At 41.6% G+C, this 20,497-nt stretch overlaps 1 protein-coding gene across 4 annotated transcripts in view; it reads left to right on the forward strand.

The window, feature by feature from the left end:
* The first annotated feature begins 6,458 nt into the window (after positions 1-6,458).
* The window catches only part of Tpp2 (tripeptidyl peptidase 2), a 64,477-nt gene continuing 50,438 nt past the window's right edge, over positions 6,459-20,497 (forward strand). For 3 of the 4 annotated variants that reach the window (XR_012908856.1, XM_075956357.1, XM_075956359.1), the window contains exons 1-2: positions 6,459-6,696; positions 15,675-15,803. Coding sequence is in view for 3 of the 4 variants with exons in the window: in XM_075956357.1 (XP_075812472.1) it covers positions 6,532-6,696; positions 15,675-15,803 (294 nt within the window). In the remaining variant the exon portion in view is untranslated. The remainder of the gene's footprint in view (positions 6,697-15,674; positions 15,804-20,497) is intronic. The other variant, XM_075956358.1, reaches the window with a different exon arrangement.

Consider the following 20,497-nt stretch of genomic DNA (forward strand, 5'->3'; position numbering starts at 1 on the left):
TTAAAACAAATATAAACATGCTTATGTGAATAAAATAGCATTGGTTTATCAGTTTCCATATCTTAGCACCAAATATTTGTTCAAGGTTTCCCATGGGCCAGACCTCATCCTGAATAATGAACCTAATCAAAATTAGTTAGCATAGTCATAAGTTAGGAATGAAAGACCCTCGACGAGGACCTCTTTTCGGGAGGAGACCTCCCCAACGCCAAGGAACAGGCCGAGATCACACGGATGCAAATCGCAAGAGGTTTATTGAGTAGACACAGGTACCTGTGGGCAGCAAGTCTTTCGGAGGACTTGCGCGCCTGCAGACTGGGGGAAGGCCTTTTTATAGGGAAGAGCAAAAAGCAAGTTTACAGAAGCAAAAGCATGATTATCGGTTGACCGGAATGAAGCGGGGGCATGAATGGTTTCCTCTCTCAGCATGGATGCCTGGCAACAGTCATCCTGTTCCTATCTTATAGTTAACCTGCTTTGTTGATATCCTATCTTATTGACATCTTGCCTTGCAGTCTTCCTATCTCTATCTCCTGCTCTCTCAGGCACATGGGATGTTCTTACAGGAGCAGGCTGGCTGCTGATCCGGAGAGTTGTTTTTTTTTTATATTACATTTTATTTTATTTTATTTTTTTTTGGTTTTTCGAGACAGGGTTTCTCTGTGGTTTTTGGAACCGGTCCTGGAACTAGCTCTGTAGACCAGGCTGGTCTCGAACTCACAGAGATCCGCCTGCCTCTGCCTCCCGAGTGCTGGGATTAAAGGCGTGCGCCACCACCGCCCGGCCCGGAGAGTTTTTTTAAAGCAAACAGGACGTTCCCCCGGGAGCATGCTAGCTGCGGGTTTTGAGGAGGGGGTCTGTAGGGTCTTTCAGGAAACTCCCAGTGAAGCCCAATCTTGAATTAGGAAACTCAGTGTGAGGTTGAAGAAGAAAAATCAAGGTCCCGAAGAGCTCATCTTTCTGTCTCTGTCTCTCTCTGTCACGCACACACAGACACATCACACACACACACACACACACACACACACACACACACTCCCCCCCCCCACACAAATGCATATACTCAGAGATGGACACAGACATATATAAGCCTGGCCTCATTTCAACACATGTATCTGAGATATATATATATATATATATATATATATATATATATATATATATATCCACAATTCTTTGGACTAGCACAAATATATGGAATTACCTATTTAAAGGGAATGGTTATAAAAAGATCCAAATAAAGCCGTCTGATGCCGGTATGGTTTCTTTGACAGACACAAGCCTCCAGAGAGCTAGCTGGCACATACGTGACTCTTCTTTGCACATGTTAAAATAGTGACATATGTGGATGGATGTAGCTGTAGGCCATTGAAAGTGAACATGTTCAGATTTGAAGGTAACCGGTGAACTTGGAGGGGGGAGAGTGTGGTTTTCAGGATGGAGCCTCTTGCATCAGTTAGTGTTAGCCTGAGGATTTCTACTGCTAACTGCATCCCCCAAAGCTCTTGACCGACTGCTTTGAAGAGGGTGAGCTTATTATAAGCTATTTTGTTCCACGGGTTTTTAAATGATATGTTTGTAAATTATAGAATCTGTATCAAGCAACTTTTTCTATCTGGCTTTTGTTTTCAATGATTGTCACATATGGAGGGAACAGGTAAAATGCATGTTACTAGATTCCTTCAAAATAGATTTCCCTTTTAGGGTTTACATCCTCACACCCACTGAAAATCAGAGTGTCTGAATGGCCTCAGGGAGAACGAATGAATTTCCTCAATGCCTGTAGCAACCAACTCTTTAAGCTCCACCGCCTGAGATCTGGAAGATAAATCCAGCTGTGAAGCTTTGATTTACATCACAGTAGATTTCTGGGCTATGTGCATATTTAATATATGTAGGTTCATTGTAATAGTACAGAGGAATGCATATATATATATGCATTATATATATATAGTATATATATATATATATATACCGGTTCTCCAGGAACACAAGACAGAATCAAGTAAGCAAGATTCTCCTGAGCGAAGTGAAGTGTTGTGTAGTCTAAAATCACATCCACACCTCTGGCAGAGGCATCAGCCTATGCTGTACATGCGACTTTGAGTCCAGAGGGAAAGAAGGTTGAGCTGTTGTATCCTAGATCATCATACTCACTAAGGAACACTTGACAAAGACTTTGGAGAGTCAAAGAAATCCCTCATCTCCCAGGAACCAGCTCCCTTGAGATCTCTACTGCAGTCAGTCCTGGGCTGTGAGCCATCCACAGGAAGGTGTGGATTTGCAGCAAAGGCGGGCGACTTCAAAGCCTGGAGGGCCAGGGGGTGTTAAGTGCTTAGTCTCTACCTCTTTGAGGAAATCTGATTATGAAATGTTCTGTAAATCATAAGGTGCAGTAATACTGCTGTGTAATGAGCTTGCATTGTCATGTGGGCAGGGGTTGAAAGAAGGCACAATACATCTGACTCAGCACTTCCTGCTTTAAACAATCCTCCCTGGGAATTGCCGGGCATCCAGTCTCTTACTTAACCTCACACAGCAAGATAGATGCTTTGGTTTAATGACCTCCTTGGCATAGCCTTCTCTTCCTCCTCTCACATCTTAAGTCTTATTTTGTTTACCGGTATTTTCATTGTTTCTCCTCACCCAAAATATTCTCTACTTATTTCCTTTTTATATCCAATGGTCAGGTTGTCAAGTAGCACAAACTAACTCAACACCAAAAAGAAAAAAAAAACAAAACAACAACAAACCCAAACAAAAAAACCACCTCTATCCAGGAATGCCATTGCACCAAAGGAAGAAAAAAATGTAAACGTGTGTAAATGTGCAGTACTATGGATAAATAATAGGTTTTGAGTTGAGTTAAAGTGGCTTCAGCTCTACATAAAATAGAGGGCTTCCAGCTATATTACAGCGTCACAGGCTGTTTTAGCACAATTTCCAGATGCTTCACATCTGGAACATTTTCTTTTCTTTCTTTTTTTTTTTTTTACACCATGTGGTTGCTGGGAATCGAACTCAGGTCCTTTGGAAGAGCACACAGTGCTCTTAACCGCTGAGCCATCTCTCCAGCCCAAAACCTGGAACATTTTCTAAACTTCCTGAAAACGTGCCTATGATGGAAGGACATGTCTCTTCTCCTCTGCACCTCCTATTTCATGACCGGGTCTTCCATTTTTTAAATGGGAGACACATATCCTGAATATTGTCTTTTATTACCTACAGGAGTAGTAGTCTTGGAAGCATACAGAATGAACAAACTGAAATACTTTAACACTGAAAATGAAACTCCAATATTCTGTACCATAGAAAAAAATTTATATCAATAATAAGTTTTTTTTTTTGAGAGTCTGGTTGTATAGCCCAAACTGGCCTCCAGTTCAAAATCCTTTTGCTTTTACCTTCTACGAGCTAGGATTGTAGGTGCCACAACCAGGGACCACATTACATAAATAAATGTTAGTCTTTCAAACATACTCAGGGTCTCCTACACGGATCAAGTGCTGGGGGATGGTCAGGATAACAACAGCATGTAGTGCTCTCTGGGGTGTTTTGTATTTAATTTTCAACATTTCATTATATCCATCTTATCTCCAATCAATGCAAAGGTTATAGCTAAAGATGACATTTGTCATGGGTGGTTCATTGGTTCAAAAAGATGGGAGTAGTTGTCCCAGATCTTGTTGTTGTCACCTTTGAGACAGGAATATAATACTTCTGTATCCCAGTTTTGCTCCCTAAAAGGTAGCAGCTGATGGCTCTGGTTTTACAGGAGACGTGCATACACATGGAAATCTCATCTTTATCAACTCAAGCAGTCTGTTACTAATGCAAGTGTAGCTTATTCCTGCCACACATCTGTGTAAAAGCTGCCTTGTCTTCCCCCCCTTCCCCTCCCATCCCCTCCTTTTTTCCTCATTTTTAATCTTAAGATTTATTTGTATTTTCATCAGCTTTGTAATTATAAGATAACAATCCAAAAGAAAAGTTAACATTTTGATCTCAAGAAATTATTAAAAATTACAATTTAATACATTTTATAATCTTATGTACTTATAAGAGAGATTGAATTTGTGGGGTATTTATAATGGAAGTCACATCTTCAAAAATGCAAATCACATCCAGATTGAGATCTGTAGAGAATGAAAATAAAGTCGCAAAATGAGTGACTGAGTGGTTAACTTTCAGTGTTTGAGTGTTTTGTAAGTAAAGGATGTTAGGCATTGAACTGGCTACCTAGAAATCAGTGAGATAAAAAATGCTAGTCCATACGTACACCAGAAAGAATGTCCTTTAGGTCTCCTAGTCTCTGACAGGGCATCAGATGTCACCTTAAAACTGTAGAAAAAATTTAAAAACTTGTGGGAGATGCAGCAAAAAAACTTGAAATTCAGTTCTTAAAAATCCTGGCACTTAGTTTTCATAAAAAGCAGTTCTCAGCACTCACTGAACAGCATTCGTACGCTGGTTGGTGGGCACAACACGGTAGGGTAGAAAGCACTGCAGGCAGACCATGAAAACAACTTAGTCTCAGCAGAGAGTTGTTTTGTAACCCGGGGCCTCCGGTCATTTCCTCTATGTGAAATGAAGTGTTGGGCCAAGGCTCCTGTGAAGCTGCACATCAGTTCCTTCTGCCACTGCTGCATGCTCAGTACTGAAAGTCCCTGGAGAGTTTGTCATTCTCTTTCCTCTGCTGCTCAGATACTTAAGTGCTTTCCAATTCTGTCCTAAAGGTTATGAATCACGGTTGGGAATGAAGATAGCATTGACCTTGCTGCCTTTCCCTCACCAGCAAGAGCAAACTCTTCGGGCCTTATAGAATGAACAATGAAGGCAATCAGCAGGAATTGCTGCAGACACCAGAGCAAAGTTCGAGGAGTCACTGGGAGGACTGTGGTTTGAAAAGTAACATATAAGGTATTCCATGCCTCTGCCTCTTAGGCTGGAGTCCACAGAAATGCAAAGGGCCCATGATTGCATAGGAAAAAATTATTTTCCTCTCTGAAATTGTTTCTTTTTAATTATGAAAGTAGTTAACTACTTACTGCTGTTTTGTTATCTGTGTGGTTTAGATATATTCAAATGTCACTTGCACTTGCTTTCCTATTTAGAAATCATGGTAGGCTTTAGTTTTTTATTTTTTTAATAGGCCTTATTTTTTTATTTTTATTTTTTGCTTTATAAATAATACCATTCAAAATTTCCACCTTCTCCCCTCTTCCCATTTCTCTCCCACTCCCTCACTCCCCCTTCCTCTCCCTTTCCAGTCCTAAGAGAAGTCAGGGTACCCTGCCCTGTGGGAAGTCCAAGCCCCCCGCCCCATCCAGGTCTAGGAAGGTGTGCATCCAAACAGTCTAGGCTCCCCAAAAGCCGGTACAAGCAGTAGAATCAAATCCCAGTGCCATTATCAATGGCTTCTCAGTCAGCCCTCATTGTCAGTCACATTCAGAGAGTCCGGTTTGATCACATGCTCCTTCAGTCCCAGTCCAGCTGGCCTTGGTGAGCTCCCATTAGATCAGTCACACCGTTTCAGTGGGTGGACGAACCCCTCGCGGTCCTGACTCCTTTGCTCATCTTCTCCCGGTAGGCTTTATTTTTTAAGACTTTATTTATTAGCCTTGACGCCGACTCTTGTTATTTAATGCAAAACAAAGCACATACATAATTATTTGCATGTGAAGCTGTCAACAACAATTGAGTTGTCATAAACTGTATTTAATAGCTGTGAGAGGGTTTTACAAGATTGTCAGTGGGGCAATTAAGATTACCCTGGTAGGTATAGGCACAGCCAGCTCATTCAGGGACCACAGAACGCAGAAGCTGGTCATCCTCACTGGATATCTTAATGGGGAAAAAAAAAAGCACTATGGTTTAAGGACAGTGCTAAGCCTGAAGGAGAAAACAGGAACTTCGATGGAGAAAAGTAGGCAGAAATTTTTCAGGAATCCCGGAGGCCAAGAGCAGGCCCCGAAGACAAGAGGGACCCATTTCGGTCCCGTGCTTTGTTTCAAGATCACTGGCGACAGAATCGCCGACAAACCTCTTCCTGTTGACTAAGGCGCTGCCTCTCCCCACTCCATCCATCCCCCCCCCCCCCCCCCCCCCCAGAAAGCAGCGGCCACAGAGCCCGCACCGCTCAATCCGAGACTTCCGAGCCCGCAGCAACCGACGGGGATCCCGCAGCTAGGGCGGGCGGCCCGTTCTTCTGACGGCGTCTCCCAGACAGTGACAGCTCGGACACCGAGCCCCGGGCTCTCTGCTCCCCCTCTTTAGGAACCGGGCTCCAGCTGGAAGCGATCAGACTCCACCCCTGCGCCGCAGCCCAGCTACACGCCTACGTAGCGCCTCTCAGCGGCGCCGTTAGCTGACGTGGCGACACGTCATTGGCTCTGCCGCTCTGCCCGCACGCGATTGGTTCCCGGCGGCACGGCCCCGCCCCCTCCCCGCCTCGCCGGCTGTCCCCGCGCCGCTGGTCCGCGAGCAGCCTGGCGGTTTGCCTCTTCCTCGCCCGTCCTCTAGACCGCGTCCATGGCCACCGCCGCGACCGAGGAGCCCTTCCCTTTCCACGGTCTTCTGCCGAAGAAGGAGACCGGGGCCGCCTCCTTCCTGTGCCGCTACCCGGAGTATGACGGGCGCGGGGTGCTCATCGCCGTCCTGGACACGGGGGTCGATCCCGGGGCTCCGGGCATGCAGGTGAGGCAGCGCCGAGGGCCCGGGACCGGAAGGGCCGAGCCGGAGGACGGGGCCGGACAGCTCCGGGCCACCGCAGGACCCTGTTCCTGGTCCACACAAAAGCGGCGTGGTCGGCGTGGCTGATCGGGATCGGGGGCCGCGGGGAAGCCCTGCTGGTCATCCGGGCGAGCCAGGCCCCACACCTCGTCGGGGTCCTCGCCCGGTCTTGCCGAGCCAGGATTTTACAGTTTTTAACCTTGGAGGTGCGGGGAGGGGGGGGGGGGTGACACCGATGGGGCAGCAGTTAGGGATGTGGTTACAGATTGGTTTTGGCAAGACCAGCAAAGCGGGGTTCCCAGAAGACAACTCGGTCCGCTTCCGGAATGGTTTCTTCTGAGACTTTGGTATTTTTAAGTTATCTGCTGTGTATTTGAAATCTGGGTTAGACTTTTACATAAGGCACAACTAAATTGTTAGGGGCGAACTTTTCAGGCCTTAAGAAAATAGACTTTTTAAACGCCTCAGAACATAAAAAAAAGATATACTTTAGCTATGATTTCCTTAAATGACTTTATTTTCCTTTCTGCAAGTTAAAGTTAGAAGTCTTTCGGGGAGGGACCTTACAGAAAACTGATGTTAAAAAAAATGCCTCTGATTAAAATGCATTCTGTTTTTAAAGTAAACTAACCTTTTACTAAAACCTACTAATAAGTACTTTTCCAGCCGTTGTTGAATATTTTCCCTGACTAACTTATTGCCTCCTTTTCGGCCCTGTGTCTGTGTATCTATCAGATAGATGCATTAGATTGCATAGATAATATATTAACTTCTTCCTCACAAAGGAGGGATGCTTAATCCTTTATTCCTAGACTTTGCCCCCCCCCCCCCATCGTTCTTTCCTTGTGCAAGGGATGGGAAGGAAGCCTGTGTGACTACTCCATGGATCTCTGGGGAGTCCTGATCTGGAGGGTTTGTTGCTTCTTCCTTTCTCTGGAGCACAGCTAGTGGTGGTCCTGTCTGACAGAGCCCCTGATTTAGAAGCTCAGGTAATGAGTTCCCTCCAGGTGGACTACCCGTTGTTCTTTTATGAATGGTAATTGCTAAGGCTTGGTGACAGCATTGCCACATAGAGGGTTTGGCACACAGTGGAAATGCTGCCCATTACACAGCAGTGTGTGCTAGCTTGTTGTAGGATGCGTGGGAGAATAGCCAGGGTAAGTGGCTGGCTGGTTCTTTTGTTAGAGGTCAGGTGGTTTTGGAGTAGACCTGCTCAGTGGGCATTTGTGGGATTTCCAGCTCTGTTTATCAAAGTATTTTGTTTCTGTAAAGGAACAGTTTTTACCCTGTAGAATTACTTGACAATTGAGAAAATCAATAAAGTGCTGAAGAAAAGTTTTAAATACTATCTTAAAGTCCTAAATAACAATAAATGTCTAGTAGGAGGAGTTTATGGTAGGTCTATACTTACACATTGTCTGAAGAGAAAATAATGTTGGGTATTTACATACAACATAAATACTCAATAAAATATTAAAACCAAATGAGAATATAAGATCATCAAGCATTAATTTTGTAGCTCTGTATATACATCATTAAGGTAAGAAAGAAAATAGAAATTAAAAAAAAATAGAAGAGGGGACTGACCTGGCCATTTGGGATGCCAAATGGGATCTCAGTGAAGGACTTGAGACAAAAATGAGAACTTTGAGGGACAGAGCCAGTCGTCTCCTCCTTCGTTAACTTCCGCAGGCCAAGTCCTTTTTCTGTCCCAGCTTCTGGGTGTCTTCAGAGTAGAGGGCGGGGCTGGGTATGCCGACAGACTGAGGAGAGTAATCCTTCCGTAGATGATGAAATGTTCCCTTAGCAAGCATTCAGGCCTCTGGTTGGTGCCCACTGCGCCATTAAATAACAAAGTCCTGGAAGCTGTGGGTGTTTCAGAGATAGAGCAGTAGGATGGCGGGAAGACTGAGATCGTGCACGTGTTTCATGACCAGATAAAACTTGGTCGAGGCCGTCCACAAAAGCAACTGTAGATGCCACTCTTAGCTCACCACTGATCTATGCTTCACTTTCCCAAACTTACCCACCAGAAGCAATCCTAGAATCATGTATTTGTTCAAAACTAAGTCACTTTGCTTTTGAATAAATCTCCAAAAATTTGAATTCTATTGCAAGCCTTTCACCCCCCCCCCTCAAGTTTGACCTTTGGGCTTAGCCTCAGCACCACCTTTCACTCCGTGCTTCCCTCTTGAGCATTTGATTTCCATCTCTTCTAGGCACCTGGATGTTGCAGGTCCTAATGCTTGCCTTTGCCTGTGGTCCTTAATTTGCCCAAAAGCTTCCATAGTCTCCTGCAGACTCCTGCTTGACCCTTTAAGACATTACTGATCTCATTCAGCCTTTGCCAGGTGTTTAGCTCTACTGTTAAGGTCTGTGGCTGTAGACATGAGGAAGGCCAGTAACTTCCGGCTAACAGTGATTTTCGTTTTTCTCCCTTTTGTTCTCTTCTCAAGTTGTAAGTATTCCTAATAGTGCTTACATTTTTTCATCTTGTTACCCCGCCTTACATTTTTCCTGGTTACAATTCTTGGAAAGCATATATCAAATTTATTTGGTATCAAATCTGCTAGTAATAATAAGTATTTTGTTGAAAAAGACGTGCATGCATAATAGGGAACTGTCCTTTTAGAAAAAACAATTTGAGGTAAATAGATACAAATAACTCCATGAAAGTTTTTTGTTTTTTTGGTATTTGTGGTTTTTTTTTTTTAAGATTTATTTATTTATTGTGTATACAGTGTTCTGTCTGTCTCCTTGCTGGCCATATGAGGACACCAGTCTCATTACAGATGGTTGTGAGCCACCATGTGGTCGCTGGGAATTGAACTCAGGACCTCTGGAAGAGCAGTCAGTGTTCTTAACCTCTGAGCCATCTCTCCAGCCCTTGTGTTGTTTTTTGATACAGGGTTTCTCTGTGTAATAGCTCTGGTTGTCCTGTAGACCAGGCTGGTCTCGAACTCACAGAGATCCGCTTGCCTCTGCCACCCGAGTGCTGGAATTAAAGGTGTGTGCCACTACCACCCAGCTCAAATAAAGTATTTTTAGTGTGCCCACTCACTAAAATATTAATAAGTAACCCAACATATATAATTGGTTTTATTTTAGTCTTAGTGACTGTCATTTACTTGGGTTTAGTTTCTGCGAGCTGAGCTTTGTGTTCTTAGGGAATTTCTTGACTACTTCCTTAAACTCTTACTGTCTTGGATTATTATCTCTACTCCTCTGTTATCTCAACTGATAAGAAGCTTTCTAAAAGCAGGGATCCTTATAAATTGATCATGCTCTCGGAATAAAAGTTACTAAGTAGTAATCACATACTTAAATGTACATTTTCAATTTCTTCTGTTGAAATTTCAAGTAAATACTATTTTTTCTTTGTTTAGTGAACGTTTGTTTTTGATGGTTAGCAAACCTTTCGCCTCTTGTTCTGGTCTTTACAAATGTTTAATGAATAGCTCCTGCCCATACCATTTTCTGCTCCATAATAGCTACAGTGGAGAAATGAGCAACTTGTATTCCTGACATTTAGGGGAAATGGTAGGCGATTTCTTTTTATTTAGTTAGTATCCAGGAAACATTTCCCAGTCTCCCCCTCAAGGTTATTACTGTGACTTTCTCCATAATTCCATTTTCCAGGCTTGCCAGCCCTCATCCACGCACCTCTCCTTCCTTAAAGATGGACTCCATATTTCCTCTGTTACTAGTTGAGTTTCCTTCTTATCCCAAGCCTCTACTGCAAAATTCTCATATGATTTTGCCTTTATATTTTTTTTAGGCCCAAATTCTTTTGTCTCCTAGAAAATCTCCAATAGAGTGAACAAAAATGTGTATTTTGTATGTTTGTCTGCTCCTCTCTCCCTTTTTCTCTTCTCTGTCTGTCTGTCTTTGTGTGTTGGGGGGGGGGTGAGAGAGAGAGACCACGAGCACTTCTTATACGTAAAACTTAACAGATATCATACATGGTAAACAAATCACTAAATCTCTTTGGCTTTTCCTCTTCTCACATACTGATAATGAGGTTTTGTTTTACTAGTTTGATCATGATTTTCATTGTGACTTTTTTTTCTAAATTGTCATATTGATTGAACCTTCTGGTTATCAGCCTTCTTCTAGTATAAATATCCAAGAAAGCTTATAGATTGCTGTTCAAACAAAACAAAACAAAAATCCTAAGCGTGACAGTCCCTTTGGAACTTGGTTTTTCAAGGCAGCATGACAAAGTTCTGCGTGTGATCCACAGCTGTACCTTCTTGGCCCTATCAAGAAAAAATGCGCCTTGTTTTCTCTAAGAGTCACTGCTTCTTTGAGTATATGGTAAATACAAAATTTTGCATATACTATAGAGGAAATACTTTGTGTTGGGGAAAAGATTCATGATAGTCAAATGATTTAATAGGAATGGCCACAACCCTGGTCCTAAAGATTTATGAATTTTCCAGGTGGAAGAAAAGTCTGAAGACTTTGTGCTTGTTACATTCTTGACATTTGTTATTTTCTTCTTTCTTTCTCTTTTTTACAGACCTTGTGTTTTCATGCCTGATTCCTGTTGGTGTGTGTGTGTGTGTGTGTGTGTGTGTGTGAGAGAGAGAGAGAGAGAGAGAGGGAGAGAGAGCGCAAGAGAATATATACGTGTGTGTATACACATACACGAATAGAGTTTTAACTAGTGTATATGTTCATTGTATAAAATGATGGGTTTCCTTATGACATTTTTTTTTTTTTTTTTTTGGTTTTTCGAGACAGGGTTTCTCTGTGGCTTTGGAGCCTGTCCTGGAACTAGCTCTGTAGACCAGGCTGGTCTCGAACTCCCAGAGATCCGCCTGCCTCTGCCTCCCGAGTGCTGGGATTAAAGGCGTGCGCCACCATCGCCCGGCTTTTTTTTTTTTTTTTTTTCGAGACAGGGTTTCTCTGTAGCTTTTGGTTCCTGTCCTGGAACTAGCTCTTGTAGTCCAGGCTGGCCTCGAACTCACAGAGATCCGCCTGCCTCTGCCTCCCGAGTGCTGGGATTAAAGGCGTGCGCCACCACCGCCCGGCTCCTTATGACATTTTTATACGTGTATATCTCAACAGACAATAATAAATGGGAAAGTGATTTAGACAGCCCTCAAAAGAAGTAGGAAGGGCTTGTGAGGTGGCTCCGTGGTAAAGGTGCCTGCTGCCAATCCTGACAACTTGGGTTGAGTTGCCATGTCCCTGTATGGTGGAAAGAGAGAACCAACTCCATCTGACTTCCTGTGGCATGTTTGTACTCACACAGAAACCCTTACACACAAAATAAATGAGATTTGATTTAAAAAAATATACAAAATGCAATAAACATATGAAAAAATTCAGCATCCTTAGCCATCAGGGCAACAAAGTCAATGCTATATTGAGATTCCAGCTTAACCAACGCAGAATTTCTATCATTAAGAAACTAACAGATACTGGTGAGGATGAGGTTAAGGATGGTAGTAAGATTCTTGAATACCATTGGTAGAAATATATATTAGATCATTTACTATAAAAATTAGTATTGAGTTTCTTTAAGTATAGGCATGCTCCATAAGTATATATTGAACACAATGACTTGGTTTTGCAAAACTAGCTCCAACAATTATCAATTATTTGTCTGTAAAAATAATCTACTACAGTTTCCTGTAGCAGTAGTGTTGTGGCTCACATGAAAATTTATAGCTAGTAAAGAAATATATCTTAACTAAGTTATTAGAGCCGATACTAAGTAGGATCATTCAGTCATAAAAAATGTTACTACCCAGCCATTGTTGTTGGGTGTCTGTTTGCAACTTGAATGGAGAGTCTCTGTGGAGCATGTACTCTAACAGGAGACACTGATGAGAGTCGCCCCATGTGTGTTGTGGAAAGCTGGGCTGTGTCCTGTGAGGTGAACAGTGTGAAGTTGAGGGCGGGGAACACATGAAGTCGTGTGGGAAGGTCTCTGAAGGGCGATGACTAGAGACAGTGTGCAGTGTGAAGTTGAGGGCGGGGAACACATGAAGTCGTGTGGGAAGGTCTCTGAAGGGCGATGACTAGAAACCGTGTGCAGTGTGAAGTTGAGGGCGGGGAACACATGAAGTCGTGTGGGAAGGTCTCTGAAGGGCGATGACTAGAGACAGTGTGCAGTGTGAAGCTGAGGGCGGGGAACACATGAAGTCGTGTGGGAAGGTCTCTGAAGGGCGATGACTAGAGACAGTGTGCAGTGTGAAGCTGAGGGCGGGGAACACATGAAGTCGTGTGGGAAGGTCTCTGAAGGGCGATGACTAGAAACCGTGTGCAGTGTGACGTTGAGGGCGGGGAACACATGAAGTCGTGTGGGAAGGTCTCTGAAGGGCGATGACTAGAAACCGTGTGCAGTGTGACGTTGAGGGCGGGGAACACATGAAGTCGTGTGGGAAGGTCTCTGAAGGGCGATGACTAGAGACAGTGTGCAGTGTGAAGTTGAGGGCGGGGAACACATGAAGTCGTGTGGGAAGGTCTCTGAAGGGCGATGACTAGAGACAGTGTGCAGTGTGAAGTTGAGGGCGGGGAACACATGAAGTCGTGTGGGAAGGTCTCTGAAGGGCGATGACTAGAAACCGTGTGCAGTGTGCAGTTGAGGGCGGGGAACACATGGAGTCGTGTGGGAAGGTCTCTGAAGGGCGATGGCTAGAGAACTGAAATGCACAGTCGGATGCTCTTGACAGCTGGAGAGATAAAGAATCTAAGGAAGAGGGTTGTATGAAACAGTCGAGGCAAAAATAGTCAACATTTTATGGGAAGTAGTGCCACAGAGCATCTTGTGTTCTGAGTGTACTATGAATCTGGAGGGAGAGGAGTAATAAAACACAGTCTGTCTGCACAGTGCATAGGGGCCCACTGTGGAAGGAGCACCTTAAGAACATGGCTTATGCCTGGCGGTGGTGGCGCACGCCTTTAATCCCAGCACTCGGGAGGCAGAGGCAGGCGGATCTCTGGGAGTTCGAGACCAGCCTGGTCTACAAGAGCTAGTTCCAGGACAGGCTCCAAAACCACAGAGACATCCTGTCTCGAAAAGCCAAAAAAAAAAAAAAAAACCAAAAAAAAAGAACATGGCTTATGTAAGGGTCTTCAGTGTTTTTCACTCGTACCCGACCTCTCTCTTCCTGTGAACTTTTACACAACCCCAGGTATATAGGCAAATACAGTAAGTATACAAATCAAGCATTTACTGATAAGTCATAAAGAAGTTTATTTTAGGAGCTGGAGAGATGGCTCAGTGATTACACTGTTCCTGCGTCTTTGCGAGTGAGTTCAGTTCCCAAGCTCACAACAACATCCGATTCTAGTTCTGAGCATCTATCATCCTCTTCTGCCCTCTGAGGGCACCAGGCACACATGTGGTGCATATACATCTATTTAGGCAAACACATAAGTGAAAATAAATCTTTTTAAAAATTATTTAAAAAATTTGGTTGCATATAAAAGCATTTACTAAAAGCAAATGCACATACTCAATGAAATGAATAAGCTTGTTTAACACAGCCCAATTTAAAGATAAACTAATTTGATATTTACATGCCGAGGAGTGGTGGAGAGAAAATATGAAAAGCTGTGATTTCTGGAATTAAGCCATTAGGTTTCTCTGAGAGTAGAAGATTTCATGCAGTAAAAATACAGCAGTCCATAGAATAGAGCCTGGTCACAGCCTCGGGTGTTTCAACCAAGTGTTCAATGAGATTTGTAGTTTGATGGCCTGCACAGTAAAAGTATGCGTGTTGAATATTCAACACCAAAACCGCAGTGCCCATACAATTCAGCTGGCTTAAGTGCTGACACACATTTAGTTGAATTAAGTTTTGGTTATCGCACACCCAGTATCCTTTTACTGTTGCCATGTTTGTGTGTGTGTGTGTGTGTGTGTGTGTGTGATTCCACACATTAAGTTACAGGACCTCCATAAAGAGTGAGTTTCAACTCAATTTAAGAAGGTGATGTGTACATTACAAAAGGAAGAGATGCCAGTGATTTGGCAAGCTGGCACAATGGTGATAAAAAGTAGAAAAATGGATTTGAATTTCATTGTAGAGGAAATACTTCCTGATAGCTGTGGTGCAAGACATAAATGAGATAGTCAGAAACACTTCTGTTCATGGCTTGAGCAACTGGTGTAGGATGGTACTTAGAAGGATAACATTGGGAGCAAAACAAATATGGGAATGTTTAACCTTTGAACTTGGGGTTTACGAAATTTGAAGTACTGGTTCGACATTGAGTAATAAAATGCTACTGTTTCCTACCCAGCCCAGAGCATACTTTTCTTTGGATATTTGCTCACACGTTGCCTCCTCAGCAAGGCCTTCCTTGACCAACCAAGTTAGAATGGATAAATCAGTACTTCTTATTTCCTGTCTTTAGCTTAATTTCTCAGTATTTTATGTCTTTATTTATTGTCTACTTCCTCACCCTGCTGTATGTAAGATAAAGAATTTTTGTGTACTGACAGCTGCTTTATCCAATACCCAAAAGATTGCAAATATTAAAGAAATATATGAAATCACTTAAAAGGGTTGTATATTGTTTCCATGACTTAATTTTTTCTTTAGTGTTTATTTATACTTTTCTCTTTTTTTGTTTTTAGATTTATTTATTTATTATGTATACAGTATTCTCAGTATTCTGTCTGCATGTATGCCTGGAGGTCAGAAGAGGGCACCAGATCTCACTACAGATGGTTGTGAGCCACTATGTGGATGCCAGGAATTGAACTCAGGACCTTTGGAAGAGCAGCCAGTGCTTTTAACCACTGAGCCATCTCTCCAGCCCCTATACTTTTCTCTTAATTATATTATTTTTAATATAAATGAAAGATTCCATAGGCAATTATATATATATATATATATTATATAGTGTGTACATACATGGATTTATATTACTTTTTTTAAAGACAAAATCTAACTCATTTTCTTTGTCTCAATTTTTAGGTTACAACTGATGGAAAACCAAAAATCATTGACATCATTGATACCACAGGAAGTGGTGATGTGAATACTGCTACAGAAGTAGAGCCAAAAGATGGGGAAATTATTGGTCTTTCTGGAAGAGTGCTTAAGGTTGGAACATTTCTCTTCTTATTGAATGGGCTTTTTAGTTTGTTGGTTCTTTTCTCCTCTTCCTTCATTTTGTAATGTTGCTTCAAAACATCTTAATATTTTTAAACTTAAATTGGCACTAGAGTAGTATTTTCCTGTTACTTATAAAGTGAATTATCCCAAAACCCTTAGGATAAAATAAGGAGACGTTCCATTACTGTCTTCTAAGAACATAGGTTGTCATGTTGATGGATGCTTATGGTAAATATTGGATCCCCAGCTCTTGGATATCCTCCACAGATGTAATAAGCCAAATCAAACCGAATTAATAAGACCAGGTTTTAATCTGAGCAAAGCAACTCCTGGGTAGTCTTGGAAGGAAGGCGAAACTATGGGTCAGTTCTGGATATAAAGACCTATACTCGTGGTCTTGAGCATCTCAGGGGGAGGGGCCTTCCCCTTGGGTTTCTCAGGCAGGGGTCTGGAATGTGACGATTGGGTTCAGGTGGAGTTTCCCAACAGCTTATATTTGTGAATTTCTCATGAAGTTGTAAATTGTTGACCATGGTTTTGATTTCATTTAAAGGCTTAGCTAATGAGCGTTGGGAAGTTGGCTGTTCCATGGACATAATTTGGTTTATTTGTTTGGTCGTTTTATTTTGTTCTTTTTGTGACAGGTCTCTTTATGTCGTCTTTGCAGTCCTGGAACTCTAGGTAGACCAGGCTGTTCCCAGTTCTGCCTATTTTGCCTCACGGGAGCTGGGGTTAAAGGCTGTACCACTACCCCTTGTTTCTTTGCCACATGGCCCTCTTGACAGAGTTGTTTTATAGTGAGCATGGCAGCTGTCTTCTCTCAGGGCAAGAGTCTAAGAGAATAATCACGGTGAACGTCATGGATTTTTATAAGACTAGCTTACAAGTGATAGTCCATCTCTTCATTGTATTCTGTTCATTGGCAATCAGGCAGTCATCAGCAGACACCTGGAAGAGGTATTCATGACAGCATACTGTAAGGTGTGGGTCATGAGGGCCATCTTAGAAGTTATTGTTCACTAAAGTACTTGTAATTGGGATTTTTTTTTTTTTTAAATTGAGGTCAACAAATGGTTTTAACTTTGGAAGAGAAAAAAAAAAAAGAGAAAGTAACCACCTACACAGTTTTTTTTCCTTCATCACTTTTTCAGTGAACCTGACCATGAAGAAATATTTAGGCCCTACAGTTTACCAACTTAAATGACTGGCTTTGCTTTATTTTGTTCTTGGTAGAAAGGAATGTGTAAACTAAGCATGAGACAGTAGATATAAAACAAGCACAGAGCTATTTATGAGTTACTGGTTAATCCATTTAGAGGATGACAAAAGAATTGAGAATGATTTTTACTTTTAGTCTTTTTTTTTTTTTTTGAGACAAGACTTCACTGTAGCTTTGGTGCCTGTCCTAGAACTAGCTCTTCTAGACCAGGCTGGCCTCGAACTCACAGAGATCCGCCTGTCTCTGCCTCCTGAGTTCTGGGATTAAAGGCATGTGCCACCACTGCCCGGCTATATTTAATCTTTTAGAAGAAGCAGACTTAGTTTGAAGTACATTAATTTACTCTACGACAGTAGATCACACCTCTAGTGAGCCCTGCAGATTTAGACCTACATAATTATTCTTATTTTTAGATAACTGTAATAACCTAAGCTTTCAGTAAGCTATATGAACAACTATTGTCACTAGTGCTCAAAGGTAGAAGTTTTATGTAATATATCATTCCTTAATAAATAAGGTAAAGCAATCGAGACTTGATAGTCTTGCCTGTCGCTCACATGAAGACTGTTCTCCGGAGTGTGTTATCGCTTCATTTGCTATGAACGTTCTCCAGGGAGTTGACCTCTTGACCAGCCTCCTAGTCCACTCGGGGAGATACTGATTGGTTAAGTTTGGATAGCTTGTGGAATACGATGGTGGAAATCAGTTGCTCTTCATACAGACTTTGTACCAATCTTTCCCTTCTTCATCCATGCATAAAATGTACTTACAGAGGTATTGAGAATTTTTTTTTCTTTTTGGTTTTTTGAGACAGGGTTTCTCTGTGTAGCTTTGGCGCTTGTCCTGATACTAGCTCTCTTATACCAGACTGGCCTTGAACTCGTAGAGATCCTCCTGCCTCTGCCTCCTGAGTGCTGGGATTAAAGGCACTACCACCACTTGGCTGAGATGTTTTGTAGTATCAGGAAGGAATAATTATTAGTCACTTGGCTCTCCTTACCTCTTCAGGACACCATTTTCTGAAAGTAGTACAATAAGTTCCTTTGACTTAGCCATGTGTTACAGTGAAGTAAATATCTGTCTTGATATTTACTATCTTCTCCTTCTTCCAAATAGCTCATAAACAGCCAACAGAGCCTCATTCTTCTTGTTTAAGACCAAGTACATGTAATACTTTGGTAGCCATTGTTTTCGGATGATAGTCCTCTACAATCTTTACTTCTTTCTGCCATATCATAACCTGTTTCAACTTTTGTGATAATCTTTGTTGTTTTATCACCTTTGTGCAGATAAATAACATGCAGTATTTAGTTTCCTCTACTTTTCAGCTTCTCATGGATGCCCTCATTTCTGTATTTGTTCTTGGTGTTTGCAAGATTTGAGATTGACTGGTCTTTATTGTTGTTGAATGTGGCGATAATGGGTTCAGTTTTATTGCTAAGCAATATGATAAGATTTCTATACAGCACATTCTGTTTGCTCTGTGTATCGAACTGTTGCAGTTTGGGACTGTTGAGTAAGAGTTGTTTTGAAAGCATTATGCATATTTCCTGTGTATGTGTGCGGATGTCTCCAGGATGTGTGCCAGAAGAATTGCTGAGTCATGGAGATACAGCTTTACTAGGTCATTACTAATGTCTTTACCTTTTATTTGAGACTGGCCTTGTATTCTCCTGATTTTTTTGCCTCCACATCCCAAGTGCTGGGATTATAGGTGTGTACCATCGTGCTTGGCCAGCTTTTAACTTCAAATACTTGGAATTTTCAGAACTTAAAAAAAAAATCTTTAAAAAGGATGGGAATCTCAGTATATCATGTTGTAAGTTTAATTTGCACTTGTTTAATGAGATCAGCCATTTTTTCAAAATCAGATTTTGGCTTTTGGGTTTCGTATGAAGTATTAAACATTCATTTACCCTTTTCATTTTTGTTTTGTTTAATTTTAATGCTACTGAACTGTGCATTGTATTCTTATTAGTTTGTAGCATTCTTTTATATATCCATTTTCTATTTTAAATTGAAATTTTCAGTTTTTACATATACGTATGTACTTAATGAAAACTCAAAGCTCTAAAATTAATTAAATGTATGACTGAATATGACAGTATTCCCAGTATACCTAGAAAGTTGTGTTTTTTCTTATTTGTTTTAGAGAATTTGACCGGAATTTTTTTAATACTTAGTTTGAAGTTGGAGTCTCATTTTTTTCATAAGAAAACCTAGTATGCCTACATCACACATTAACATTCCTATAGTTCCCCAGTAATTCTCATGTCTTTCTTTTAACTTGGCTACCTTCAAAGTTTGTTAGCAGTCCTGTCTATCCTGAAGCTCCCAGGAGACATTTGAGCCAAGAGAAAGCCATGAACTTATGTAAGACATGGCGGGTGGGGGGGGGGGAGAAAGAGACTTTCTGGGTTGTGAAATTTGTCTATGACAGTGTCGTGTTAGCAGTCCAAAGGTTGGCTCACCTTTAAGTCTTACTTCTTAGTTCTCTTTGTCCGGTGGTTTTCCAGTCGTTCTCGACTCAGTTCTCCATACCTGCTGTTCTCACTTTACCACATTGAAGTTAAACCTTTTAAAAAATAATCTGTATTTAGCCTCAAAAATTGAAAACTTTTATGAAAAGGTTAATGCAGGCATACAGAAGAGTGTGTGTGACTTTATAGGCATGTGCTGTGAAGCCGGCAGGACTGAAACAACTCAGGGTGCTATTTGGTTCATTAAGAAAAATGTCCTATTTGTTAGGCAACCTCTTTTAAGAGTTTTAGAAATGAACTATAGTTTATAATAATGAGATTATGTACTCCAGACAGGGATTTTGAGTCCCAGGCAAAGTGGGTTTACATACAAAACAATATATCCTGTCTTTAAAAAATGAGACAAAGTTGATCTCCATGGAGACCTGGAGAGATAGCTCAGTAGATGAAGTATCTGCTATTTGAGCATGAAGACCTGAATTCAGATCCCCAGCACCAATCTAAAATTGCAGTGTGGTAGCATTCAGCAGTAACTTCAGCACTTCAGGGTAGAATCAGTAGGATCTCTGGATCCCAGTGACCAGCTGTCTTAGCTTCTGATTACTCAGAGACCCTGTCTCAAAAAACAGGATGGGGAGCAGTAGAGAAATTCTACATCAACCTTTGCCCTCCATGTACTTCATATGTACAACATGTGCATACTCTCACACAGATATACATCACACCTGTAAGAAAGATGATTGTAATTACCATCTGTAGTTTAAACCGTTTAAAATATTTCTTTGCTAAAGATATCACACATAACTTCAAAATGTATACTATTTAAGTAGAAAAAATGACATTCCATAATTGCCTAAGTTAATGTAGCATGACTTTTATTCTCTTTGAGTTTTTTGTATATAATTTTTATAGCTAGTCTACCTTTAAAGGAAGGTAGATAATACTAATTTTTGAGATATATGTACCTCTATGACCCTGTGGAA

Source organism: Microtus pennsylvanicus, chromosome 22, assembly GCF_037038515.1.
Source record: "Microtus pennsylvanicus isolate mMicPen1 chromosome 22, mMicPen1.hap1, whole genome shotgun sequence".
In the NCBI taxonomy this organism is placed as follows: domain Eukaryota; kingdom Metazoa; phylum Chordata; class Mammalia; order Rodentia; family Cricetidae; genus Microtus; species Microtus pennsylvanicus.